We start from the raw sequence: 27779 nt of genomic DNA on the forward strand, positions 1-27779 counted from the left end.
TTTGTGCTGATCCAATTGCAGGACCAGGACATGTGCGGCGAGACTTCGGCGCAGTCTCTTAGATAATAGTGGCATCTTCCTTGGATTTCACTCAGTATACACTCTAGGGAAACTTGCTGTTACAAGTTACTAGCAAGGAGCTAATTTCTGTCAATTCCAAATGCCTTATTCTCTGTGTTGTTAATTTCATCCTTAATTCTCAGAACCTGCAGTTGTGAAATCGCTTCTTCTGGAGCCAAAGGGATGGGTGAAATGGTTTCCTCCTGCTGGTTTCATCCTGGGACCCATACAGGATGTTTACCAGGAAGGGGCCTGAGTCAGCTAACAAGTCACTCATTCTGGCAGTGACACACAACCAGCGTGACCTGGAGAAGTTGGCTTTAAAGTCGTTGCTGTTGGTTTGCTTATCACTTGATCTCTGTCGGAGCAGGATATTTCTGAGCTGTGGGGAAATGATTGCTTGTGTATTTCTGGGCAGAGGAGGTCACTGGTATTTGGAAACCACAGCTGCAGTCAGGTGGGAGGCCTCCCCAAGAGGAAGGACGGAGCAGTGATTAGTGCACTAGCCTAAGATTTGGGAGACTAGAGTGGCCTTGGGCCTTACATGCAAGGGGAAATCGACCAAAATAAGCTCTTCTGCAATAATGACTATTGTAAAGGGGCTGCTCAAAGCAACAAAAACAAACTCTCTCCTCCCAGGACTGCAGGTGGGGATCTCACTGCTTCATTCAGCTGCATCACAAAACGGGAGGGGAGCACAGCTCCAGCCCACAATACCTTGGGAACCCAGTTAATCCCATTATGGCCACTTGGCTCAATTCCAGAATACAAGTGACTTTAATTCCACAATAGCTGCTGGTCAATTTCCCAAGGTAGACGGGCCTTGACATCTCTCTGTCCCTTAGCACCCCAGCTGTACAATGGATACAAGAGCCCAGCCACACCTTCCAGCAATGGGGTGAGGATAAATACACCACAGATTGTGCTCAGATACTATAGTCAGAAGGGCTGTATTAGTACCAGTGATGGACAGGGTCACAGCTAAATGCTGGATCTAACGCCCTTGCACTCTGTTGTACTGTAGTAAACTGGTTAGTAAGTATGTGTTACCACTGCCCTCTACTGGATGGGGTCAGCATAGCTCCACTGTGTGTCATGAGCCCTATGCTGGCTATTGTCCTTTAGCTCAAGTGGTAGAGGCCTGCACTTTTGGGGATGGAGGAGCTGAGTCCTAGCCCTGCTGCTGTTGTGTAGTGCTGTGATTGACCAGAGTGTGCCCTATAGCAACAACTGTGAGGCATCCCAGGGGCTGTGAATTTATTACAGTATTGTAAAGGCTTCTGCCTTAAACCCACAGACATACTTTCCAAATCCATCCCTCCTGCACGGGCTGCAGCTGTCGTCAGGGCCGGGCTGTTCGTCTAGAGTAATAACAATGGCACTTAGCCCTTTATAACCAGGAGGGCTGTGCAAACACGAACGAGACTTCATAGCTCTCCTGGGGGGAGATCAGGATTGTTAGCTTTGTTTATGGATGCGGAAACTGAGGCCCAGAGATGGGCAGTGACTGCTCAGGATCACCTGGGCAGTCCAGAGTAGAGCTGGGGAAAATAAATCAGGAATCCCTGGCTCCCAAACCCATGCTCAGTCCGCTACCATGTCACCATCTTCTCCTTCTCCATTGGCATTGCTGGCATCCAGCCACGTGCTGATCCCGCTGGTCTCATTAAAGAGATTCCTCTGTCACTCCAAGGTGCTGATCCTTTGAGCCAAGCCATCTCTTGGGCAGCGAGCTAGTCTTCATCATGCCTCTGGAAGCCAGGTCATCGGCTGCTCCTTACGACCATTAGATCCAGCAAAGGCTTGACCAGAGGTGGTCACATGTTGTTCCCGTGTCTCAAGGATGTAGCCCCTGGTAGCAGGTGTGCGTGTGCTGGGCGGAAGATGGGTGCATTAGACACAGCACACGCCATTTTGACTGGGTTTCTCCATTAGACATACACAGTCCCTCCTCTCCAGATCTGGGTGCAGCCCTCACACTCCAGCTCCTTGGCTTGCCAACTATGGGCAATGGGGACCAGATGAACAAAGCTCCAGGTATCGCAGCTTCCTCTTTGGCTAGGAAGGCTTGAAATTCTGCCTCGCTGTGTACTATAGGAGGCCTTGGTCAGCTGCCCCTAGCATCGCTTGACCTCCCTGAGGCTCCTGTTTCCCAGTGTGGATAACAGTGCTGGACCCTCGGCGATGGCCTGGCAGATCTGTGGGTGGAAAACTATGTAAGCTGGGCCCCCAGCAAGTCAATGGCCAAACTCCAATAGACATCAGTCCAGGATTTCTCCCTAGGTATGGTGGTCATTTCCTAGTGTGCTGCATGGGGTGGTGGATGGTACATGTGATGAGTAGGTGACTATCTATTTCCTGGCTCCAGTCACCCAACAGGGGCCGAGGTAGCAAACGGGCCTGCCTCTGTCGCAGGACTGGGTCAGTCCTGATGTGTCCACAGGCTGAAGCTCCCGAGCTTTCAATGCAGCCCCTGAGCTGGCTGTGAATGGCCTTGGGATTAGCAGTGTAACAATGCACTGCAGCCCCGTGGTGAGCAGGCATTGTGCACTGGCTTGCTCCCGCAGCCATGGCTAAGCACAGACACTGTCCCTGAGCAACTCCCCCTGCCCTTCAGAGCAACTTAGCTGGGTTGTTGCTCAGCAAAGTCATCGCCCGTGGATTGCCCTGGCAGCAGCAGTCACTTGAATGTCTGTAGGGCCACCCTCCTTGGCACAAGTTGGGCCCCATCAAAACACAGAGTGTTAGTTGCTGGAGCTCACTTCCTGAGTTCGGGTTCTCATATGGTGCCCATCACCATGGTATCTGGCAGCCCTTTGAAACAGAGCCCAGAGAGCGCCACTCCAGCCCTAAATAGTCCCCTGGAAACAGCTTTCCAATTAAAAGGAAGCAGGGGGAACAGCTCAGGCACCTGGCGAAAGGTCTGGGCTTGTCTCTTGCTACTGGGCCTGGCATGGTCAATCACACTCCAAATGGGCAACGTGCTGGGGCGATTTTCTCATCCCGTAAGAATTCACTCCCTAGCTGGAGGTTCCCCCCCTTTCCCTCTCGCTCTTTGGAGGCTCCACAGGCCTTTTGATGTTCTCCCACTGTTTGCCCAGTCGATCAGCTCAGACAGGGTTAGAGTCTGAGGTCAGCGGCTTTTCCATTCCAAACACCCAGACGCATCCGTGAGAGAGGAGTGGACTCAGGTTACATGCCTGCCTCCCTCCCCGCCCCTCCCCTCCCCTCTCCTCCCCACACCACAGACACACACAGGCACACCCCAGACCAGGCTCACAGCCACTCGGTGGGATACTCCACTGCTCCACTCACCCAAGAGGGCTAAAGCCACGCTTCAAGCCCTGGCTGCGAATCAAACACCCATTGAGGCTGGGGTTTAACAAACTCCTTGGGAAACCAGCTGGATGAAGTCAGGGGGGATCTGGGAACTGCATGGATGGATCCATTCTCCCCTTTCTTTGCATGAATCTCTTCTTCTAACGGTCCCCCTCCCCCAGAGGCACGAGCCCTGGGATCTCTCAGAAATCCTTTGCTGGGAGATGACCTTTAAAGGGCCTCGGGGGGCTCTGCAGCCAGCGAGCAGCCCCTGAAACAGACCGTGCGTCGGGCGTCGTTTCTGGAGAGCCCATGCGGAGCTTGCCCTGGGCACAGTAGAGCCAGAGTTCCGGGTTCTGCACGTGCCCGGTTGCTTTTTGGATGTGATTCTTTTTGTGTCAGGAGCTGTGCAAGGTGAAGAGCCCTCCTGGCTGGGAGAGAGAGCCTGGTGTGAATCGATGCCTTCCTGTTGCTTCGGAGGAAGGGAATTAAAGAGGAAAAAAGGGGAGCTCCAGCTCCGGGAGGCAGGTCAGCCCGACCCCATGCTGGCCACACTGCTCCTGTCTCTACTGCCTGTCCTGGCTGAGAGCGCCAGCCTGCAGCCAATCCGAATGAGTCATCTGGGGGTGTGCCCCAACCAACTGAACCCCAACCTGTGGGTGGATGCCCAGAGCACCTGCGAACGGGAGTGCCACACTGACCAGGTGAGCTCAGCCTCCCCTCTCCAGGCTCAAACCATGACCCTGGCACTCGGGGGTCAAGGCCTGGCCAATGGGGTCACTGATCCTCTGGTGTAAGATGCTGCACAAGCACTCAGGGTTACAAGTCCTGAGGGATTATTCACTGCGCCCCCCCCACCTCCACCCCCACCCCCACCCCCTGCATTAACACACAGGCTGGGGGGCAGGTTTGTGCACACCTACTGGCTTGCGGTGATGTCCTGGTTAACACCTAGGAGCCAAGGGCCTGTTCTGCAGCCTTACCCATCCCCAGGCTCCTGGGGCATGAGATTTCAGCCTGTCCAGGCAGATGCCTCTTGCTCAGACCCAGGCAGGTTTTTATTTGCTTGCTGCAGTTCTCAGGAGTGGGGGAGGAATTGTGGCTGCTGGTCAGTTTCATCCCACTGACTGTTTTGGGAGACTGGGCAGGCTGAGCAAGACAGGCCAGGACCCGTCTCCTTGAAAGGCGCAGCCAATGCCTCCCCCGTGGGGGAGATGCTTTAACATGGGCCTGACAATGAATCCGTCAAACCAGGGAGACCCAGCAGGTCTGGGCCAGAGAAAATAAATAGCCAGGAGCCACCTGCAGATCAGCCAGGGATTTTGGGGCAAAATTCTCAAGGGCCAAAAGGTGTGGATGTGATTGTAGGCAAAGCAGCCTGGACCAGCCAGCCAGCAGGGCTTGTCCCCATGGTTTAGACATAAGGCAGGGCCCACAGATGGCCTGGTGGCATGACTCTCACTCACAGCCCCTGGAAAAAATCCCCAAGTCAATCTAGATGGTCCAGTGGTCTCCTCTGGCCTGGGAGGCTCTAAACTGTATTTGGGCCGGTGTTCGTTTTGTGTCATGTGGGCGCCGGTTGCAGTCCCTGGAGTGCCGTATGTTGTGGGATCAATGAGGCTTGCAGTGGAGAGGCAGTGTAACCTAGTGGTTAGGGCGCTGAACTATGAGAGCTGGCTTCTATTCCCAGCTCTACCACTGACCTATGGGGTGACCGTGGGTAAATCACATGCTCTTTTTGTGCCTCTGCTTCTTTGCCCACCCTTTCTCTGTCTGGTTCAGACCCCCCCAGCAGGGCAGACTCCCCCCAGATCCTGGCTCTCACATGGGGCAGCAGGGAGAGGGGCTCAGACCCCCTAGGAGGGGCAGGGCCCCCAGATCCTGGTGCACATAAGGGGGCCCTGTCTCACCTGCATCAGAGGGAAGGGGGAGCAAGCTGGCATTCTGCCCATGGACCCTGTGTGACACGCATTATAGTCACTGCCAGCTCCAGGGGGACGGTGCGGCGAGCAACCAGCCATGTGCCCCATGTGGTGACTGGTGCTGGGAGGCGGCGCTGGCTCATGCTGGTTTGCAGAGCAGGGTGGAAACAGCCTCAATAGGCTCTTCCCAGCGGCTCCTTGCAAGACAGTAACTTCCAAATTCTGCCAGGTGCCCAGTCCACCCTCCCAAAGGCATAAAGAGCAGGCATTTCAGGGGGCTGTATTTTTTTAGGCCCTCACTCCCCAGTCTGTCCCTCCCCAGGGCTGCCCGTAGGGTTGCCAGGTGTCCGGTCGAAAAGGGACCCTGGTGGCTCCGGTCAGCACCACCAACTGAGCCATTAGAAGTCCGGTCAGTGGTTCTGAAAGCGGCCAGCAGGTCTGGCTCCTAGGCGGGGGGCCCACAGGGCTCTGTGCGCTGCCTCTAGCACCAACTTCGCACTCCCATTGGTTGGGAACTGGCCAATGGGAGCTGGGGGTGGGGCATACCTGCAACCCTAGCTGCCCCAGGCCTGTGAGGTTCAACAGACTTTACAGGCATGTTCCCATTGCTCTCTCCCACTGGCCCTAGTTATAGCGCCTCACGGTGGGCAGGGATAGAATCCTGACTTCTGGGGTGCTCCATGAAGCTCGGCTGGGTGTCAGACAGGCGGAGCCTGTGACTAAAGGCTGTTAGCGCCTTGGGGCAGGGAGTGTGTGTGTGAAGCCATAGAGCTGAAAACCACTGTGGAACACGCCTCATGAATATGATGAAGCCTGGAGGACTGAGCGCCAGGACTCTAGTCCCAGCTCAGCCATTGGCTCCCCGTGCCCCTTGGGCAAAGCACTCCACCACCTGTGCCTACATTTCCCCCCATCTGTAAAATACGAAGAATGGTCCCATGGAACCACGAGGCTGAGGTCATGAATGTTTGTAATGTGCGCTGAGCTGCATGGAGGGGAGGTGCTAGGAGAGCACAAAGGAGATAGTTATTACAGTTAATAATAACTGCCAGACTGGGTTAGACAAATGGTGCATCTAGCCCAGATTTGTACCTTCCGACAGTGGCCAGTGCCAGATGCTTCAGAGGGAATGAACAGAACAGAGCAATTATTGAGAGATACATCCCGTCCTCCACTCCCAGTTTCTGGCAGTCATAGGCAAGGGACACTCAGAGCATGGGATTGCATCCCTGACCATCTTGGCGAATAGCCATTGATGGACCTGTCCTCCAGGAACTTATCTAGCTCTTTTTTGAACCCAGTTATAGTTTTGGTCTTCACAACATCCGCCAGCAATGAGTTCCACAGGTTGACTTGCATTGTGTGAAGTACTTCCTTAGGTTTGTTTTAAACCTGCTGCCTACTAATTTCATCGGGTGACCCCTAGGTCTTGCCTTACGTGCAGGGGTAAATAACACGCCCCTGTTCGTGTTCTCCACACTAGTCGTGTTTTTATAGACCTCGCTCACATCCCCTCCAAGTCGTCTCTTTTCTAAGCTGAACAGTCCCAGTCTTTTTAATCTCTCCTCGTACGGAAGTTGCTTCATACCATTAGTCATTTTTGTTGCCCTTCTCTGCACCTGGTCCAATTCTAATAGATCTTTTTTGAGATGGGGCGGCCAGAACTGCAGGCAGTATTCAAGATGTGGGTGTATTATGAATTTATATAGCAGCATTGTGATATTTTCGGTCTCATTATCTATCCCTTTCCTAATGATGCCTCATGGTCTATCTATTTTGACTGCTGCTGCACACTGAGTGGATGTTTTCAGAGAACCGTCCACAAGGACTCCAAGACCTTTCTTGAGTAGTAATAGCTAATTTAGACCCCATCATTTTGTATGTATAGTTGGGATTAGTTTTTTCCAAAATGCATTACTCTGCACTTACCATCATTGAATTTCATCTGCCATTTTGTCAGCCAGCCACTCAGTTTTATGACATCTCTCTGTAACTCTTTGCAGTCGGCTTTGGATTTAACTTGAGTGATTTTGTACCATCTGCAAACTTTGCCATCTTACTGTTAACCCCCCTTTCCAGATTATATATGAATATGTTGAACAACACTGGTCCCAGGACAGATCCGGGGAGGACCCCACTACTTACCTCTCTCCATTGTGAAAACTAATAATTTCTGCCTACTCTTTGTTTCCTATCAGTTAACCAGATACTGATCCATTAGACTGAGCCCTCTTATCCCACAATTGATTAATTTGCTTATGAGCCTTTGGTGAGGGAGCTTGTTAAAGGCTTTGTGAAAGTCCACGTACTCTATTGACTGGATCACCCTTGTCCACATGCTTGTTGACTCCCTCAAAGAATTCTAATAGATTGGTGAGGCATGATTTACCTTTACAAAAGCCATGTTGACTCTTCCCCCGTATGTTGTGTTCATCTCTGTGTCTGAGAATTCTGTTCTTTACTATAGCTTCACCCAGTTTGCTTGATGCTGAAGTTAGGCTTACCGGCCCGTAATTGCCAGGATCACCTCTGAAGCCTTTTTCAAAAATAGGTGTTGCATTAGCTATCCTCTAGTCATCTGGTACAGAGGCTGATTTAAGTGATATGTTACATACCACAGTTACTAGTTCTGCAATTTCATATTTGAGATTTTAGAACTCTTGGGTGAAATCCATTTGGTCCTGCTGACTTACTAGTGCTTAATTTACCCATTCGTTTCAAAATCTCCTCTACTAATATCTCAATGTGAGACAGTTCCTCAGATTTGTCACCTAAAAAGAATGGCTCACCTGTGGATCTCCCCCATATCTTCTGCAGCGAAGGCCAATGGAAAAAATTCATTTAGTTTCTCTGCAATGGCCCTGTCTTCCCTGAGTGATCCTTCAGTGCCTTGATCTTCCAGTGGCCCAATGAAATGCAAGACTGAGGGCCTACATGTTCCTCTGGGGCTTTCCTTAAGAAGCAGAGGTGTTTCCTGCTGAAATTCCATTCCTAAATCTCCCTGCAGTTTCCAATGGATGCAGAATCTTTGTAGTGTAGTATTGCTGTGTGCTGTTAAATAGCTTCCAACATGCTGCCCCAGAGGTGGCTGCATTCCAGTTGTGGGTGGAAGTGGTTGAGAGGCAGCTAATGTAAGGGTAAAAAGGTTGGGTATTAATGTCAGTGAGGATGCTGGTTTTAAGCCTGCTGCTGATTGCTCTCCTCAGGACTGTGAAGGCTTTGAGAAGTGCTGCACCAATGTCTGTGGCCTGCGGAGCTGCGTGGCTGCCCGCTATGCTGACGGCAGCGTCTCGTCCCTGGAGCTGGCGCAGGAGGCCTCGTGTGAGAGCTTTGTGTGCACCCAGCAGGGCTCAGACTGTGACATCTGGGACGGGCAGCCCATCTGCAAGTGCAAGGACAGGTGTGAGAAGGAGCCCAACTTCACATGCGCCTCAGACGGGCTCACGTACTACAACAAGTGCTACATGGATGCGGAGGCCTGTATTCGGGGCATTAGCCTCAGCGTGGTGCCGTGCAAGTACATCTTCACCTGGCCAAACACCAGCCCGGTGCCGCTGGAGACCACGGCTCACCCCACGCCCGGGGCTGCTGCTGAGGTGCCCATCCCCCCAGCCCTCTACAACAACCCCTTCCACCAATCGGTCTACATGGGTGGCACTGTCAGCTTCCATTGCGACGTGAGTGGGCGGCCCCGGCCGGACATCACCTGGGAGAAGCAGAGCGACCACCAGGAGAACTTCATCATGCGGCCTGACCAGATGTATGGCAACGTGGTGGTCACGAATATCGGGCAGCTGGTCATCTACAACGCCCAGCCGGAGGACGCCGGCATCTACACCTGCACAGCCAGGAACTCCGCTGGCCTCCTCCGGGCCGACTTCCCCCTCTCCATCATCAAGAGAGAGCCCTCCGGGGGGGAGCCCAGGGCACCCAGCACCCAGCAGGTCCCAGCCACCGAGTGTCTGAAGGAGCCTGACAAGAGGGAGTGCGAGGCTCAGCAGGTGCGCTGGCATTTTGATCCCAAGAAGGGCTCATGCGCCACCTTCCGCTACGGCGGTTGCGGTGCCAACCAGAACCACTTTGAGACCTACGAGGCGTGCCACTCGGCCTGCGTCAGCAGCGCCATCAACATGTGCACCCTGCCCATGGTGCAGGGGCCTTGCAAGAACTGGGAGGCCCGCTGGGCCTACAATCACCTGATGAAGCAGTGCCACTCCTTCGTCTACGGTGGCTGCGAGGGCAATGACAACAACTTTGAGAGCAAGGAGACCTGTGAGGACGCCTGCCCCTTCCCCAAGACCCTGCAGTGCAAGGCCTGCCGGCTCAAGAGCAAGATGGTGCTGAGCCTGTGCCGCAGCGATTTTGCCATTGTGGGCCGGCTCATGGAGATCATTGAGGACCAGGACTCGGGCATTGCCCGCTTCGCCCTCGAGGACATCCTCAAGGATGAGAAGATGGGCCTCAAGTTCTTCAATATCAAGTACCTGGAGGTCACCTTGAGCGACATGGACTGGAGTTGCCCCTGCCCCAACATGACCACAGAGGATGGGCCCCTCATTATCATGGGGGAGGTGCATGATGGCATGGCCATGCTGGACCCCAACAGCTACGTCCGAGCTGCTAATGACAAGCGAGTGAAGAAGATCTATGAGCTCATTGAGAAGAAAACCTGTGAGCTCCTCAACAGGTTCCAGGACTAGAGGCACAGCCCAAGGAAGGGGAGAGTCAGGCTAAATAGACAGTCCCTGCCATCCTCTCTCGAGCCAGTCATGGCTATGAGCCACCCAGGAGCAATCCCTGAGGGAGCTGCCTGCTCCCCAAACCCTCCCCCCTTGGGTCCCACCCAGAACCCCATGGCCACCTCCACAGCCCAGTTTTTCTGAGTGTAATCAGTTGGTTTAATTCCTAGGCTGTGGTGGTGACAAGCCTGATTCTACCTGAACCTACCTATGTCTGTCTGTCTAACTGTAATTTATCTGTCCACAATCTCGCCCCATGTACCCTTTTGAGGCCAGACTATACCAATAAAAGCGTGACCCGGCGGGGAGGTGGCTGCTGACTCTCCCGTGCTCAGAACAATCACGAGGCGCAGTTGTCAGAGGCCGGGATGGGTGCTGCACTTGGACTAGGCTAAATCATCAAATCCCCCCTGGGCTTCTGTGGGGGAAGGCTCAGGGCCAGGGTGGGAGCTACCTTGGATGAACTGCCAGGGGGCAGGGGTGGGTCTTGCCCTGCTCTCTGCCCTCTTGCTGGGCAGTGGCACACTACAGAGAGACCAGAGGGAGGCCATGCTCCTAAGCAGGCCTGAGAGGGCTGGCAGGGGAGCCCCCTGGTGCTAAAGAAAGCCCCAAGGTTGCAAGTGCAGAAAGCCCTTCGCTGAGGCACTCCCGCTGCCTGCCCCTCCCCTTGCAGCCCTGCCTGAGGGGCCAAAGTAACCTAACCTTGCTCTGTGTGGGGGTGAGCCCTGCCCCTGGAGCACACCTGGCCTGGTGGGGTGGGCTGGGAGTGCTCACTACAGGCCAGACAATTGCATCTAGATCACCCCTTGTAAAGGTGCACTCAAGCCCCTTGTAGTAGAGGGCACTCAAGCCTATCTAGCCTGGGTCTGGGGTTGTGCAGGCCCAACACCCCTTGTGTGCATGGCACCGGGCAGTCTGAAGACACAGCGAGCATGTTGCCTGGGTCCTGGCTTGGGCAGGAAGCGCTTGCTGCAGCGAGCGAAGGCTGGAAAGTCCCAGTCCCACTCTCCCAGAAACCAGGCCCTGGGAGAAAGGCTCAGAGTTCCCCTGAGTGCCAGAGCGAAAGGGATCAAAAAATCAGCACCACCCCCACAAAACTGTGAGCTTTAGTCTTGCCCAGAGCCAGCCACTCGCAGAGCTCTCCAGGGGACTGGGGAAAAAGTGGGGGTGGGGGGAGGGAACAGAGAGGAGCCAGCCCCTTCCCGGCCAAGCTGCCAGGCCAAGGGTGCTGAGATTTTTTTAGGCATCGGCCAGACCAGTCCATCCCTGGATGCTATGGCATGAGCTCCACGAGGCCAGCTACTCCAGCTCCATGGCACTACTCTGAAGTGTAGTTCACTGGGGCCTAGCCCCAGTGTTGGAAGAGGCAGATCACCCTCCCCCTTTTCCTGCCTCTGCAAGGGGAGGTGTCCTTATAGAGATCAGGCCGGGGGAAGCATTGCTCTGGGTAGAGCTCCATTCCCACCCCCTTTGGTATAGAGACAGTGAGGCCATGGGGTGAACAGCAGCTGGCCTGGCTATGGAGAACTGCCAGAATGAAACGGTGGCACAGGCCCTTCGGTGCAGAGCCATAGGGTGGGCCCAGGAGGCTTCTGCTGCAAGGTGGGCCAGGTCCAGATGCAATAACACAACCTCGCGCCCCTGTAGAACATTCCAGGAATCGATCTCAGCACTTTCCCAAGGTCTGTATCATTACCCCCCTTTTGCAGGTGGGGAAACTGAGGCACAGGGCAGTGAAGTGAGTTGCCCAATTGTCCCTAAGTCCCAGACCAGTGCTGTATGTACTAGGCAACGCTGCCTCCATTAACCCCCACATGTGGCAGGCTCTCTCTAACTTTAGGTACAGCAGAGGACAAATTTCCCCTTCAGCAACAGGACTGAACCCTCTAGCAGTTAGGGGGAAGCCTTCAGACCCCACTGGTGGGACTATTTGGGGCTATGTGGCCACTGGCCCTGGGCTGGAGCCACACTAGCCAGGAACCCTCAAAGCACGAGGGAGCCTCATTTCAACTGCTACTGCTCTGGGCCAGGCTGGACCCAGCATCAAGGCAGCAGGCTCCTGAGCCCCATAGCAGCCAACAATTCAGCACAAGGCTGCTGGAAGAATAAAGCTGCCCCAGCACAGCTTGGCCTGTGCTCCCAAGCTGGGCTATAAGGCAGCTTTCAGACTCGCCCAAGAACCCCCCCCCCCCGCAAGAAGCCAGCTGCCTTGCACCAACCCATGCATGTTCACACCCCACATGGCCTGTGGCCAGAACCTTCTGCATTAGCTGCTCTCCCTCAGCAATGGTGTTGTTCCCCCTTCCATACTGGGGTCCCCTGGGAGGCAGCTCCCCTGAGCAGCTGCTAATGGCATCCCCCCAGGAGGGTGGCTGGAGCTCCCCTCAGTGCTCACAGCCCTGCTGCCTTTGATCACAGCACAGCACCAGCTGCTAATAACCTTCCCCAGAGCACAGCCTGCTGCACAGAACAGGAAACCCACACTAGGGGGCAGGGGGTGATGCCAGGCTGGAGCTGGGGTGAAGCCCTGCCTGCAGCCAGCTCCCTCTACCCCCAAGATCTGTCCCCCAACACTGCTGCATGTCCAGAAAATCCACATCCCCCCTCTTACCTCCTGGCAGCACCAGCCAACAGTGAAGACTCCCTGCATAATCTCTGAGCAGCCACAGTGTCCCCTCTCTCCCACCCCAGGGACCTTGAGTAAGCCTCAGGTTGGCTGGGGGCCAGGCTGATTGAGTGAAATGCTTTGCCCGCCCACCTGGGGGGAGAGGCAGCTACACTCCCCAAACACTTGCCATGCCATGGGTGGGGCGGCCTGCACCTAAGGGACACCCCCCCGCCAAAACCAAGCCCTGTGTTAGACCTGGGCTGCTGCAACACACACTCCAGCCAACCTCACGCAGACACCAGCAAAAGCAACTTCTTTATTGTGCCAAAGGCCACATGATCCGGTGCAGCAGCCTCCATCCCTCCCCCAACCCAAATCAATGCAGTGCCACATTCGAGCCGCTAGAGGGAGCCCCTGCCTCACACAGCCTAGAACAGCATGGGACTTTTTTTTTAAGTAGTTAGGCTGAGATTCTCCACGGTGCCCATGTGATTTAGGAGCCAAATTCCCTTCAGTGATGGGACCTATAGCCCCTAAATCACATAGGTACTGGGAAAATCCCACCCCTATATTTTAGTTCCCGTTCACCTTACCCCCTGGGATTACTCATGAAGCGCTGGCGGGGGGAGGGGGGGCATTGAGACTGGCCAAGGAGCTGGCCTGCGGGTTGTTTCATGCTCCCTTTGCACATGACTAGGCACGGCAGCTCCTAGGGGCAGTATATTAGGACCGGTGTACTTGAGGCGAGGCCCCTAAATAAGGGGGAGGCGAGGCCCACCTGCACAAGTCAATAGGCACGGGGGGTGCTCAGCTCCTGAAACCAAGCCACTTAGTAGGTAGCCAAACGGCACCGCCAGTTTTCAAGCTCAGGGAACATACGGCTTGAGCAGAGAAAAATAAAGAACTGCAGAAGTGTAAGTAAAACGAGGCTGAGGCCCATGGGGACTGTGGAACAGTCACCAAGAGAGACAGCTACACGCGGATCAACTGCAGAGGCTACATCCCAGTGGGAGAGGTGACCCAACCTGCATATCCACTCAGGTGGCTTATTCCTCATCCGGTCCCCTCACCCCGTGGGGCATGACAATAGGCAGCTGCAGGATATCAAGACCTGATCAGCTCAGGTAGGTAGAAGCAAGCAGTGCAGGTGAGCTTGCAATAGAGATCCTGGTTTTGTGGCCTCATCCCTGGGGGACTTTGGGGGGAGGGAACATGAGCTACATACAATACAGCCTCTCCACCGCACATTAGCAGCATCCACATAAAGTCAGTCAGTATCAATCCCAGTGGTGCGTCTCCAGCAGGGTGTCTCCATGAAAAGACCCACAGAGCGCTATGGACACTGAAAAGCAGCGGGGTGCAGTTCAGCAGGCGGCTGGCCACTGGGGTGGGCTCCACAGGTCACTGCTTGCGGAAAATGAGACACTTGTTGTTCGCGGGCATGTCCACCTAGAGGCACAAAGCCAGGGTTAGAGCTCTGTGGCGGCACCAAGAGGCCCGTTTGCCAGGCAGCCTGGCACAGCTAGCTGTGTACAAGCCCTAGAGCACCAAAGGCCATCGATGCTTGGGAGGGGGAAACGGGAAGACTCCAGCCCCAGCCTCTCCAGCAGGAGGCGCTGCAGGGAATGATGTGGATTATGATCAAATCACACCAGACCTCTGCCACACCAACAAGAGCACTGGAAAGAGGCCAGCCCCCCATCCACCATCACCAACCAGATTCTGCTATCAGGGAGGTGGAGCACTGAGGATGGCCCTGGTTCATATTATTCCCTTCCACCCCAGGGCCCAAAAGGGGACAGACATGTTTCTGCTGCAGAGAAGGAAAGGTGCTTCCCCCACACGGCTATGAAATGAGGGGCCAGAGAACACGGCTGGCCGTGGGAAGGAACTATCTGCAGACATCAGTGCCGGTGGTGCTCCTACTGCAGTGCTGCCTGGTCCTGGGTTCTAATTCCGTCCCACGAGCCGGGCCTCTTCCCAGTGCTCCTGTGTTAGAAGTGCCACCTTAGGCCAAGCCATAAAGCAGGATCCGGTCTGCCCAGCTCTGGCAGGGGAACCCCAAGGCGTGCTTTGAAGGGTGGACAGTCCCCACCCTCCTAGCAGTAGCCCCCTGTATGTAGGATCCCAGGCCCTGTTGGGCTCTCACTCAGGCTCCGAGACAGGCATGCGCCCTCTCGGTATATGGGTATCCAGCACAGTGCAGCTCTAGGCACCCACCATCCTCTCCAGACACAGCCCGTTGGCCTCGGCCAGCTGCTGCAGCAGAGCTGTGTCCCGAAGGCCCCAGGCCGGGTTTCTGCCAAGGAGAGAGACCAAACATCTGGCAAACATATCATTCCTGCCACATGGCCACAGGCCCCCATGGTGCTGAGGGCTCTCGGATTCTGGGGTTCAGAAGACGCCCCTCCCCCACAAAGGGGGCTAGGACAGCAGCAGCCCCAGGGATCCAGCCACCCTCAAGAGATCCTGTCTGGGGTTCTTGCCCAGGACTGGCATCACCCTCAAAATGCACCAGCTGTGGTGTGATGGCTGGATGATCACATGGAGAGGGGTATTGTGGGTAATGCTTTCAGCCCCTCAGTCAGTGAGTGGCTGGAGCAGACTCAAAGGCACAAGGAGAAAATCAGAGCCAAGGTGCCACATGCTGCCTATGACAGGGCACCTGCAATTCCGTGCCCTGTGAAATGTGGGGGTGCAGTGGGCCCCCCAAGGAAGCAGCCTTCCCTTTGGGGGTGGAGACCCAGCTGCACAACAGACTGGGGGTGGGGCACAGGAATGGCTGGGTCTAAGCTGGTGGAAGGACCTGGACTGACAGTCCCCAAGACTGAGCATCAGGTCCAGCATGGGTAGACACAGGGCAAGCTGTCCCCAGCAAACCCCAACCCTACCCAGGTGCGCTACCCTCTATGGGAGTTCGGTTTGCATGGCCCATCTTGCCATGGCGCCTCTGCTGAGCAATACTACCCACCATGTAGATGAGACGCAGCCAGGGCCCTAGGTGGAGATCCACTGCACGATCCTCTGGCTGAAGCTGAGCCTGCTAGTGCCAGTGGCTGCATGTTCTGAGCTTGGGCGGGATTCAAACTGCCGACTGGGGGGGTAAAGGGCCGCTGAGCCCGTTACCAGTCCCCATGGACCCCGTCTCTACCAATGTCCTGGGGCCTGAGCTGGCCTGTGGGAATCTCTATGTGCCTGGCTGGGTGCACCTTGGGGTCTCCTGCCTGTCCCTCTCTCAGCTCCCCCCACCCTGGGTGGTAACTGCTCCAGGCCACAAGAGAGGGCGTGTTGCCTAACTCCTCCTACCCACCCCTTTTCCATGCAAAGGGAAGCTGTGGCCCTACAGACGGCGGGTGGGAGGGAGTGGGGAGGAAACATACACTCTGCTGATTTGCACCCTCCTCCAACCCTGCCCCACTTCCCAAGCAACTGGGACCTAAATCTCTGCAGACGCCTGCTGGGTCTGGGTCCCCATTGGTGTCAAAGAGCACCTCTCCTGTGGCCACAGGGCATCTGGGCCATTAGATCCCCTTGGCCCAGCCCCTCTCCCTCCCTACAACTGAGCCAGGCTCTCCTACCTCTGCCTCAGGCAGCAGTCGAAGTCCACGTTGCTCTGCGGGCTGATCTGTCCGTTGATGGCATAGGGCTGAGGGGACAGGACGTAAAGGGATTCATTACAGAGTCAACTCAAGGCATGCACTAGCTTGATGCCACAGACCAGGTGCGATTTCCCAGTGGGTCAGGATTGGGCCCAGCCCCTACCTCACCCCATTCCTAAACACTGCGGGGGAGAAATCAGAGAGGAGCGATGGAAACACGCCAAGGTCAGTAGACAGACCTGGACCCATGAACCACCCAGACCAATATGGTACAGTTGAGGCACTGCCTGCCAGACTGCACCCCAGATGTGTACGTAAGGCAGGGCAGGATGATGGGGATTGTGCTCACATGAAGGTACAAGCTCCAGAGATGGGGGGATGGAGGCAGAGTGTTCATGTCCTAAGCAGGGGGGGAAGCTTGTGTTCCGCCTAGGACGTGTGTGTAAAACCTTACAGGAGCCATCAAACGTACAAACCAGAGAGCAGAAACTGTGAGCAGAGCCACCTGTGCCGGGGTACCTGGTTCAGAAAGGGAGGCTGCCCAGGGCTCAGCACACACTCAGGGCCAGATTTTCAGAAGTGCTGAGCACCCAGCGTGCTAATCCAGCCCTAGTGGCTCTAGTTTAACCCCTCACTGCCTGTGCCTGCTAACGAACAGCCTAGCCCCCGACCCAGACACACAGCACCTGCTGTGCTCACTCCACCCGCCCCTTGGGGCTCTTTCACCCGCCTGGACTGCAGGCACACAGTGTGTCCCAGTCCAGCTGGGCTGTGCCCACCGAGGGCCAATTGCTTACCCCATAGGTGATCAGAATAGCTTTGGGTTTCAGCAGCTTCCCTGCTCCTTTGAACAAGCCCTGGGGAAACAAACTCAATAAAGAATGGAGCCTCCACGCACAAGAAACTGGGCGCATGCCAAGTGTGCAATGGCCGGGCCCCTCGCAGCGCCCACTGGGGGCGGCCAGTGACCACCTCTTTCCTCATTTCCATGGCTGGTCGTATTCCTCCCCACCCTGCCCCAAGCGTCTCAGCACGTGACTCTGGGCATGAGCCAGCTCCAGTATGGCACAAGGGACCCTCTCACCCTTACGAAGTGGATGCTAAAATAAAAATAGCTCCACCTGTCCCGTCTGAGCATTTGAGAGAAGGATTGTCAGCTTGTTTGCTGGTACATATTGCGTGCCCCATCACAGCCCATTTGTGAGCGTATACAGAGGTTTGTAAGTGATCTGAGGCCGTGGAGCCACATGGGGGCGGAGAGGGGGATATCTAGAATCAGTTCAAGCTCATTCGCTCTCATTCTAACATAGGACCCTGCACACCACAGGATTAACCAATGGGAAAGAGAGTAAGATTTGTCCCCCTAGGATGGGCTTGGATTTAAACACACAGGACTAGGAGCGAGGACCACAGGCAGGTTACTTCAGATGCCACATAATTCAGTTTCCCCATCCGTCCAATGGGGATAAAAGCACTGCGCTGGCCCAGGGGGTAGCGAGACTGAGCTCATCAATGTCTGTAAAGTGCTTTGGGATCTAGGATGGAAAGGTGCTTTAGAAGTGACAATATCAGGGGTACAATCAGGGAATAGGTTTCAGAGTAGCAGCCGTGTTAGTCTGTATTCGCAAAAAGAAAAGGAGTACTTGTGGCACCTTAGAGACTAACAAATTTATTTGAGCATAAGCTTTCCTGAGCTACAGCTCACTTCATCGGATGAAGTGAGCTGTAGCTCACGAAAGCTTATGCTCAAATAAATCAGGGAATAAATATCTATAATCCACTAGATGGCACCACAGCTCTTCCGAATATTGGTTACCCACGGCTAACCAGGGAGGCCAGCTGAAATGCCAGGCAGCTAGAGCGAGACTACGTCTGCCCAGCCCAGCAGGGTCCAGAGAATTCCCATAGTCCCAGACAAAGGGCCCTCACCTCAGTGCACCTCATCTCAGAGATGTGCATCATATTGATGTTGACAATGAGATCCAGCGTGTTGGGCCTCAAGCCACCCCATGTCTCCCAGCTCTGGGATGAGTCTAGGAAAATCGGCGGCCTCACATTCCTGACTCTCAGCGCCGTGATGAACGCAGAGATGCTGCGGGGGGAGAAAGGAGAGCACCTGCTTGATGGGCACGCCAGACCCGAGCACTGCACAAGTACTTGTTCCCAGCCATAGAAACGGCACACGCCACTCCAGCTCCAGGGGAGCACCTGCCTTCTCTCATCCAGCAGGGGGCACTCTAACCCAGCTGCCATCTGCGCTATTACAACAGTGACTGAGCTCCAGGCCCCATGGTGCTAAATGCTGTGTAACAGCCCCATGGAGCTCACCATCTAAGTCACTGACCAGGTGGCTGAGAAGGGTAGCCCCAGCTGGGATGGTGGGGGTTGGGCCAGGGCCAGCACTGGAGTCAGTGGAGCAAAGTTGGGCCAAACCCGAGTGCTTCTGCAAATGCAAATCCCACCCCTAACCTTGGTGTCACCGGAGAAGCAACCCTGCAGCTCAGCAAGGAGCTCTTGGGCAGGGGCTGGAGCTGGTCGGATAACTAGAGACCTTCGCACTCCAGGACTCCTTTCCCCAGCATGGAATTCCCTTCCCAGTGTTGACTAGGAAAACAGGCCCCACTTCCCCAGCTGTCCCCTCTCATAGGTGTTGTTATTAAGCTGAAGACCAGCAGCTCTCTCCCCCTTCACCATAGTCAGGCCCCCAGGTTAAAGCGGAGATTTCTCCTTCCAGCCTCCTATTCAGGTCACTCTCTTTCATAATCCTGCTCGGAAAATTTAGCCTATTGTTAAATCCAGGGTGGACTGCCGTGGAACCTGCACCCCAGCCCCTCCCGCAGCAGCTGAGGGCAGATCACTTCCTCTGTTTTAAAAAGGGGCCTCTGACAGAGTTCCTCACATTTTGGGTTTCCAATTTGGGATAATCGAAGGGGCAGATTTCCAGAGACTCTGGGCACCCCAATCTCCTGCTGAAGTTAATGATGAAACTGCAGCAGCTCAGCACCTCTGAAAATCACCACCCCACACCCAAGGCACTCTAAAGGTGGGGTTGAACTCCTCGGTCTCGTTTTGGGGCAGAGAGTCTCTCTTACTGTGCAAGTGTCCTGCGCCTAACACAACTGAGCCCTGATCTTGGTTGGGGCCCTCAGTCACCACAGTAACAGAAAACCTGAAGGGGGTAGAAGGGGGCATCAGACGATGTAGTTAGCAACCTCTCCAGGGTGTTGTGAGGAATACTTAATTTTGCAAAGCAATTTCAAAATGCAAGATATGCTACAAGTGCTGAAATGCATCTCTAAAAAGAGTATCCGGGATCCCTGCATTTGTGGCTCAATGGCCTGCATAGGCCATGTCTTCAGCCTATGAGTGAAATAACATTTTTTCTACCCTTTAGCCCTGCACTCTCATTCTGGCCTCCGAGAGTCAAGCAAAGTTCTTGCTGGTGTGTGCATCCTTGGGACCCTGTTATCAGTTCCGATGCACACAGCAGAATAGACACCAGATCTCTTTCGCAGAGCCAGGCTGGCTTGGCAGGGCTAGCAGGAGCAGTGAAAACCTCCTTCTGGAAGCAGGTTGCTGATTTAGAGCAGATGCATCTGATAAACAACATATAACAAAAGGTCTCGCCACTGATAAGATGTGAATACAGCTTAAGGGGAGAACCAGGGTGGATAAAAGTCAATGATTTAAAAATTAAAAAATAGTTTTTTCCCTCAAAAAGCATTTTATCAAAAAAATCCGATCTAAAGATAGTTTTAATTAAGATACATTATAGCTCAAAGAGATCTTATCATGGAATAGGGATTATAAATTCAAATTCTATAGTATGAGACAATATATTAATGTAACGTTTCAGACTCAGTGCTCTGTCTAGACGATACAATCAGAGAGGCTTAGTTTTGCAGTTCTCAAACTGTGGATGTGTGTCTCCAGAGATAACATGCTTGTTAACAGCAAAAATGTTTTAAAATCAATAAATAATATACCTCAACCCTATTGTCCCTCTGCAATTTGTGTACACACAGAGTCAATCCCTTACCTCTCTCTAAAAGAGCAAAGTTTCAAAAAGTTCAATGAATAGAAGATTGTTGGGGGCAAAATAGATCTGGACAAGGAGAAGAAGTCTGGAGATAAATGTGAGAAGGGAGGGACAGGCAGTAGAAACAAAAGTGAAACTGTTTGAGCAGTATATTCCCGAAGTCTTGAGATCTTTCCGAGTGTAGCCTTCTTTGATTTGAGATCTACCATACCATTCTCTCACTGGAAGGGAAAACCTATAATGGCAGCAGGCCGTAAAAGAGACCCAGTTTGGGAATATTTTAATGAAGTTCCTCTACCTGTGTGTAAGACAGGCATACATACAAAATGTAAACAGTGCAACAAAAATGCAGGGCAGGGTCTGGTTGCCTGAATGAAACAACATCATGAAAAGTGGCCCTTCTCAGGAGGAAGCTTCGTGAATAATAATAATGATGATGATGAAGAAAGGAACATGTCTGAACATGCAGGATCTTCAGGTTGAAAAACTTTTTTATTTCATACTTCTTTCTTAAGGACTGCAGTGCTCATTTGATGCACTTCCTAGCCAAAGACTTCAGTGTTCCAGAAATAAAGGCTAATATTGTTGAAATTGCAAAATACTTCCATAACAACCACTTTGCAGCAGCTGCGCTGAATGAAGTGGGAGGAACCAAGCTAACTCTCCCACAAGACGTGCGATGGAACTCAGTAGTGGACTGTTTTGAGCACTATATCAAAAACTGGCCTAATTATTCACAGTTTGTGAACAAAATCATGAAAAAATAGCTGGCACTGTCACATCCAACGTTCTCAACATGGGGCTTAAGAGAAAGGTTGAACACATGCTGAGTACCTTGAAGCCTGTTTCTGTAGCCTTGAACAAAATGCAGGGAAATAGCTGTTTTATTGCTGATGCTGTTGAAATTTGGAAGGAACTGAGTGAGATCTTAAGAAGAGAAATATGCAATGACAGAGTTAAATTACAAGCATTAAAAAAACTGAATGGGACAAGCACTATCTCAGCTCATTTTCTTGCAAATATTCTCAATATTCGGTACCAGGGTCAAACGTTAAATGCTGAAGAGGAGGAGTTGGCTATGACATGGACATCCAGCAACCATCCCTCCATAACGCCAACTATAATAAACTTCAGAGCTAAGGGTGAACCATTCAAGAAATATATATTTGCTGATGATGTTTTAAAGAAAGCTACATCAGTGAACTGGTGGAAGTCACTTACGCACTTGGATTCAGAGACTGTTGAAGCGATAATCTCACTTTTAACAGCCGTAGATTCTTCTGACAGTGTAGAAAGAATATTTTCTTCTTTTGGACTAATTCATTCCAAATTGAGAAATCATTTGGGATCTGACAAAGCAGGAAAGCTTGTTTTTCTTTTCTAGATTATGAACAAATGAAGGTGAAGACGACTGAGTTAGCTGCAGAAGCCAATATTTTAAGTTTCTCATGTTGATCTGGCTGACATAATATTTCATTTAACTATTTTAGTTAAAAATAATTTTAACAAAAACAAGCCTGATTTTAAAAAACTTGAACGTTTAACTAAATTCAAAAATTCATATGCTTGTTTTGCTAAAATACTATACGTTTGCCATGGAAGAAAAAAATCCAGAATACATAACATTGTTGGTTTAGTAAAATAAAACAATGTAAATGTCTGTCTGGTGACGTTCTCCTCCTAATACAGCATGTCAAGAAAATCTTCCCAATATTATTCACCTCTCAATGACTTCATAAATATCTGCTTCAATTACCTTTGGTAAATGAAATAACCAAACAATCATTCATTTTCTGATATAGCTGTAAAACTAATCTGAAAAGTGTTCAAAATAAATCACTTTAAAAATGTGTAGTGTGTAAAAATGAAACCTACATCTCTGAGTTGTGAAGAATATGTATTAAGGTTATAACAACCAACAAGAATGCACTTTTATGTAGAAATCCATGATTAAATCGAGTCATTTCCAGAATCAAGGGGCTACTGCTGAAGACACTCCGATCTCAGCTTCTTATGGGGCAAACCTAGAGGCTATCAAGATGAGCACATCAGTTGCCCTCTGACAGCAGGAGAGGGGTCCTCTTTAGAGAAGATGTGCACCAAAACCATGAAGAAATGCATAGCCATATCCAGGGATTTAGCTCACTGAATAGACACTAAGAACAGGTCATATTTAGACCATTGCTTGCTAGATCATCTTTTAAATGGGAACACATCCCAGCCCTCTGCATCGGGGGAGACAGAACAGCCACACAAGGGCCTCAAGCGTCACAGTCAATCTTATTTGTAGTATGACAGCACTTTGAGGCCCTGACCAAGGTTGAGGGCCCATTGTGCCAGGTGCTGTACACACACCATAGCACCAAAGAGCTTACAGTCTAAATAGAGATGACTGATGGAAGAACGATTCTTGTCCTATCTTACAGAAGGGGCACAGAGAGATTAAGGGACACTCGCCAGGGCCCAAAGGGAACTTGTGGCAAAGCCCATCTTCCCCACCCAGACCTTTAACCCCAAGAGTGTCTTTGCTATAGACCATTCTAGGAGGCTACAGGGAAGCCCAGTGCTTTGTGTTGACAGACAGGAACATATCGGAGTAGGGAGGGGGGATTTAAAAACATAATTCTCATTTTCCACTCTGTCCCTCCTAACCCCCCTGCTCAGCCAATGAGGTCTGGAGGACTTTGCCTGTTTTACAACCTAATGTTCTGATTGATGGCTGCCCTGCCCTATCCCCAGTGTCGTCATTTACACCAGATAATTTACACCCACTTTGCATTAGTGCAAATGGAGATTTGAGGCCAGGGGCAGCTCTTCAGAAAAATTAGAGGTGGGGTGGGGTGGAGTTGGGCTGGCATACAGATGTGATTCCTGCAAAGCTGGGCCCAGGGACGGAAAGCAGAAGACAGAGACGTGAAAATTGGAGGAGGCAATCCAAGGTCCTGGGGGGCGGGGGGCACATCTTCTCTTTGAACGTAACAACCCTGTAACAGGTGCAGGGTGATGGTGAATCAGGTCGTCTGTGTCTTTGCCTCTTGCTGCTAGGCTCAGGAAGATATGACACAGAGCCCCCACACTGCAGGTTACAAACACACAGCAGACCCTAGCCCCACACTCTCCGGCAGCCCAGACATGGGCATTCCAGCCACTGATTCACAGCAACGAGGCACTGCACCACAAAAGCAGCGGAGAAGCCATCCTGAACGGACTCAGGTCTGTTAGTGGTCTGATGCCAGTCAGAAGGAGGCAGGATTTTTCCCAAACACACAGCAGAGTCCCTCCATTCCCCAAGCAGCTGTTCCAGCACAGGCACTACAACTGCCAAAGCCAGTCACCAGCCTGAGACTGTCTAGACAAGAGGGCAGAGACCGAAAAGGAGCACGCAAATCTCCCATCGCAGCCATGGCAACGGGGAAACTTCGAAGCCTGGTAACTCCAATTCTGACAGACTCGGAATTTCAATCAAGAGCAGGCTGGCTGGAAGCGAGGAGAGAGTTTAAACCAGTACCAAGACATTTAAAATGGCCAAGTTCCATGCATAGGCTTCAAGATGTGCACTTTTAAACCGACAACCAGTGCTGGTGAGAGGGAAGGTGAACCAGGCCAGTGTGTTAACCTCAGAGGAGGTTTGGCAGAAGGGTGAAGAGAAATAATTTCCTAAAGTGCATTTTCAAACATTCTTTTCCCTGGATGTAAATCGGAAAGGGATCTGGGTGTGTCATAGTACATCACAAGGTAGATGTAAGGGGACTGTTGGCCCCTTACTAAAACTCAGTGAGGGTTTTTGGTTGGCTAGGTCCCAGTACCAAAAGGAAGGGGAAGGGTTAGGAAACCAGGACCCTGAGACTGACAGTCCCCAAGGGCAGCAGGAAGAGGCCAATGCTCCAGGTCAGCCTGACTGACAGGGCAATGACCAAGTCAGGGGGTCAAAAAGGTCCCGTCCTTCATGTGAGCTGGAATCGCCCTGTGTCAGACAGACAGAGTGGGGTTGAGCTAAGGAGAGAGCAGACCTTGTGCTGGGAGCAGAGCTGCAGCCCCAAAGCCAGAGAGACAGCCCAGGGAGAGCAGACCCTGTGCTGGGAGCAGGGCTGCAGCCACAGAGCCAGAGAAACAGCCCAGGGAGAGCAGACCCTGTGCTGGGAGCAGGGCTGCAGCCACAGAGCCAGAGGGGCCAGAGAAGCAGCCCAAGGGGCTGGATGCAGAGCAGCAGCATAAGTACTTAGGCAGAATGGAGCCGGAGCTATAACAGTGGAGCTGGGGCTGGAGCAGTCTAGAGTCGGGTGCAGTGAGCAACTGGGGCCAGCCAAGGGGGGACCTTGGGCAAAGGGCCCAGCACAGAAAGACACCCAAAGCCAAGGGTCCTTGCAGGCCAGACTGGGAGGGGGATCTTAATCCGATGGGGGGGCTGACATTAGGAAGAAGGGTCCCACCACGCAAAGCCCGGAGGGGTGTGGCCGCCACCAGAGCAAGTATCCAACCCACAGCCTCCCTGCAGCACAGGCAGGGCCCGAGAAGAAGGCCTGGGACCTACAAGGAACAGACTGAACTGCCCTGACATTGCAGAGACACTGTTTGTGACGTTACCTGCCACAGAGTGGGATGATGTGTTTCCTTTAACCTTTCCCATTTCTCCTTGTTCTTTTTTAAATTAATTGATGATTAAATAAATTGTATTTGCTTTAAATTGCATGTAATAATCAGTGAGTCAGGGAAGTGTCCAGTGCAGAGAGAGTACCCTGGAGTGGGGACACTGTAGTCCCTGTCCTAGGTGACCACAGCAAGATGGGGGGGTCGTCAAGCCCCCCAGGAATCCTGGGCCCAGCCTTGTTGGGGTTACGAGGACTCTGCCAGACAGGAGAGTGGAAGGGGAGTCCTCAAGGGCAGGGAGGCCTCTGGGTAAAGGAAGTGGGAGCAAGGACTCAGATCCTTCCACTAGCCCATTTCACCTGCGTAGTGCAGAAGCCAGGAAAGTTTCCCACAATAGCAGGACCATTCCCCCACTCACATAAACATGAGTCAACAATGTAACACTGTTGCACAAAAAGCAAACATCATTCTGGAATGTATTAGCAGGAGCGTTGTAAGCAAGACACAAGAAGTAACTCTTCTGCTCTACTTTGCACTGATTGGGCCTTAACTCATTATTCCCATTTTACAGATAGGGAAATTGAGCCACAGATGGGTGAAGTGGCATGAGATCAGTAGCAGAGTCAGGAACAGAACCCAGCTCTCTTAAGTCGCAGTCCAGTGCTCTACCTATTACACCACATTCCTCAAACGATGCAGTAGTACTAGGTGGTTGCCAACTAGATCTTAATGCAGCCTGGCAACACATTCTCATCACACTCCCATTCCACTGAGCAAGGAGAGCACGCATTAAAAAGTGGAGGGTGCAATGCTCAGCAGCGACAAGGTCAAAGCCACCCTAGTGGAGCCTGCTGTTCACCCTAGCCATAGCTGCAATGCAGTGAGCCCTGGAGATGGGGTGGGGTGAGAATGCTGCAATTTTCTGCTAGATGCAGTGTAAGAAGTTCTTGTTTGCAAGTGCACTTTGTTACTCTAGTATTGTTATGAAGGTAACAATCATGGGGAAGTCAGGGTCCATCTCCCACTAAAATGAGAACATTTGGCTTTTTTCAATATTTGGTGCACTTTGCATGCTTCATCTCATGACACTTCAAAAACACCAGTGGGACATTGGTAAATAGACTTCCATTTTACAGATGGGAAAATGGGACAACAGGATCAATGTCAACTTTTTTTGGTTAAGTGGCCACAGATTTTGGGTGCCCCATGTGACACCTGAAAAAACAGGCTCAGAGTTTCTCAGTCCAAGCAGGCAAAAATCAGTGGCAGCTTTTGAAAATCTTAACCCAAGGGACTGGCCTGCCAATGCAGATCTAGGAGCTCCTGGCTCCCAGATCTGTGTTCTGACTACTAGGCTAAACCTCTCTCAATGTAATTAGTTACATTATTGGGATTGATCTGTGAAGATTGCGAATGAGAGGGGAATTTTGACTGCAAGCATCTTGAAATATATTCTATTGTTTTGATTTGGCATAGAGTCTGAGCAACGCCCAGAAATCTTTCTGACCGGTTTCTGGGGTTGGTTTAGATTTGTTTCTTTATTAAGCATATCCCCGTGAAGGGGATAAGTTACTCAAAAATGCAAACGGTAAAACAACAATAAAAAACTTAAAATCAGACAAGAAGCCTAGCTCCAATAACCACCTCTACTGCCAAGCAAAGGTTTCAGAGTAGCAGCCGTGTTAGTCTGTATTCGCAAAAAGAAAAGGAGTACCGGTGGCACCTTAGAGACTAACAAATTTATTAGAGCATAAGCTTTCGTGAACTACAGCTCACTTCATTGGATGCATCCGATGAAGTGAGCTGTAGCTCACGAAAGCTTATGCTCTAATAAATTTGTTAGTCTCTAAGGTGCCACCGGTACTCCTTTTCTTTTTGCCAAGCAAAGGGACTCACCCAGAGCAGGGATCTTTACGGATCTGGTTTCTGGATACAATTAAGGCTGGATCAGACCAGAAATCCACAGGAGTGGAGTCACAGAGCTGTCACATGAACAGCCCCGCCACCAACTCCACAGACCCGCACTGGATGTCAGGGCTTGCGTTAGACGACGGGAGATACATTAACTCAAAAACAAACGTGGAACCGAGCTGCAGGCGAGGCCGGGCAGGGGGCAGCTGAACAGAGACTGGTCAACGAACAACAGCCCGGCGGTACGGAAACAATGTGGGCGCGAAGCGTCCCCCGCCGGGTGCCGAGGCGATCGCCCCCACGAGCCGCCCTGTACTCACCGGACACCCACACCCGGGCCAGGCCCCGCGACGCCCACACCCGGGCCAGGCCCCGCGACGCCCACACCCGGGCCAGGCCCCCTCTAACACGCCTCCCCGATCTCCCCGGCCTCGGAGGCGGCGGGTCCCGCCGGCAGCTCGCCCCCACCTCTCGAGGCACTTGGGGTCCACGTCGGAGGGCTGCCAGAGCAGGTTGGGCAGCGCCCGGGCGCAGTGCACCGCGTGCTGCCCCGAGCCCGACGCCACCTCCAGCAGCCGCACCTCGGCCGCGCCCGGGCTCACGTAGTCCCGCAGCACCCGCAGGATGGGCTCCTTGTTCCGCTCCGCTGCCGCTGCCACGATCATGCTGCGGCGAGCGGACCCAGGAAGCCGCCACCGCCGCAGCCCCAGAGCCGGGAAAGCGCGTCTGCTCCACACCGCAGCGGCGGAGCGCGGAACGGGAGCCGGCCGAGGCGCGCAAGGCATGCTGGGAGTTGTAGTCCCGGAGGGTGCGGCATCGCAGGAAAGGTAGCGGCAAGCTCAGAGGAAAGAGACAACAAATCCCAGAATGCACCAGTCCAGGATCCCTGTCCCGCCCCCCACCTTAAAGTGACCGCAGCCAATTTCTCATGGGGAGATGATGGGGGATCATAAAAGGGGGGGGGGGGGTTTCGTGCAAATGCCTCCAAGGGGAGGG

General features: G+C 52.8%; 2 protein-coding genes across 3 annotated transcripts; one reads left to right on the forward strand and one right to left on the reverse strand.

Moving 5' to 3' along the window:
* Positions 1-3813: 3813 nt before the first annotated feature.
* WFIKKN1 (WAP, follistatin/kazal, immunoglobulin, kunitz and netrin domain containing 1) lies at positions 3814-10375 on the forward strand. The gene is made up of 2 exons (XM_038418599.2): positions 3814-4082; positions 8507-10375. Exons 1-2 carry the CDS (start codon positions 3837-3839, stop codon positions 9998-10000), a joined length of 1740 nt encoding a protein of 579 aa, XP_038274527.2. The 5' UTR covers positions 3814-3836; the 3' UTR covers positions 10001-10375.
* A 2568-nt stretch (positions 10376-12943) lies between these two features.
* On the reverse strand, positions 12944-27661 carry METTL26 (methyltransferase like 26). Of its 2 annotated transcripts, XM_038418600.2 has the most exons (6): positions 27252-27661; positions 18176-18338; positions 17044-17103; positions 16226-16293; positions 14868-14946; positions 12944-14096 (listed from the first exon to the last, which is right to left on the reverse strand). In XM_038418600.2, exons 1-6 carry the CDS (start codon positions 27566-27568, stop codon positions 14049-14051), a joined length of 735 nt encoding a protein of 244 aa, XP_038274528.1. In that variant the 5' UTR covers positions 27569-27661; the 3' UTR covers positions 12944-14048. The 2 variants fall into 2 exon arrangements, with proteins under 2 accessions (XP_038274528.1, XP_043350331.1); XM_043494396.1 differs by lacking the exon at positions 17044-17103 and having other exon boundaries at positions 27252-27565.
* Positions 27662-27779: the final 118 nt, after the last annotated feature.

Source organism: Dermochelys coriacea, chromosome 10 (genome assembly GCF_009764565.3).
Source record: "Dermochelys coriacea isolate rDerCor1 chromosome 10, rDerCor1.pri.v4, whole genome shotgun sequence".
NCBI classification, from domain to species: Eukaryota; Metazoa; Chordata; order Testudines; family Dermochelyidae; genus Dermochelys; species Dermochelys coriacea.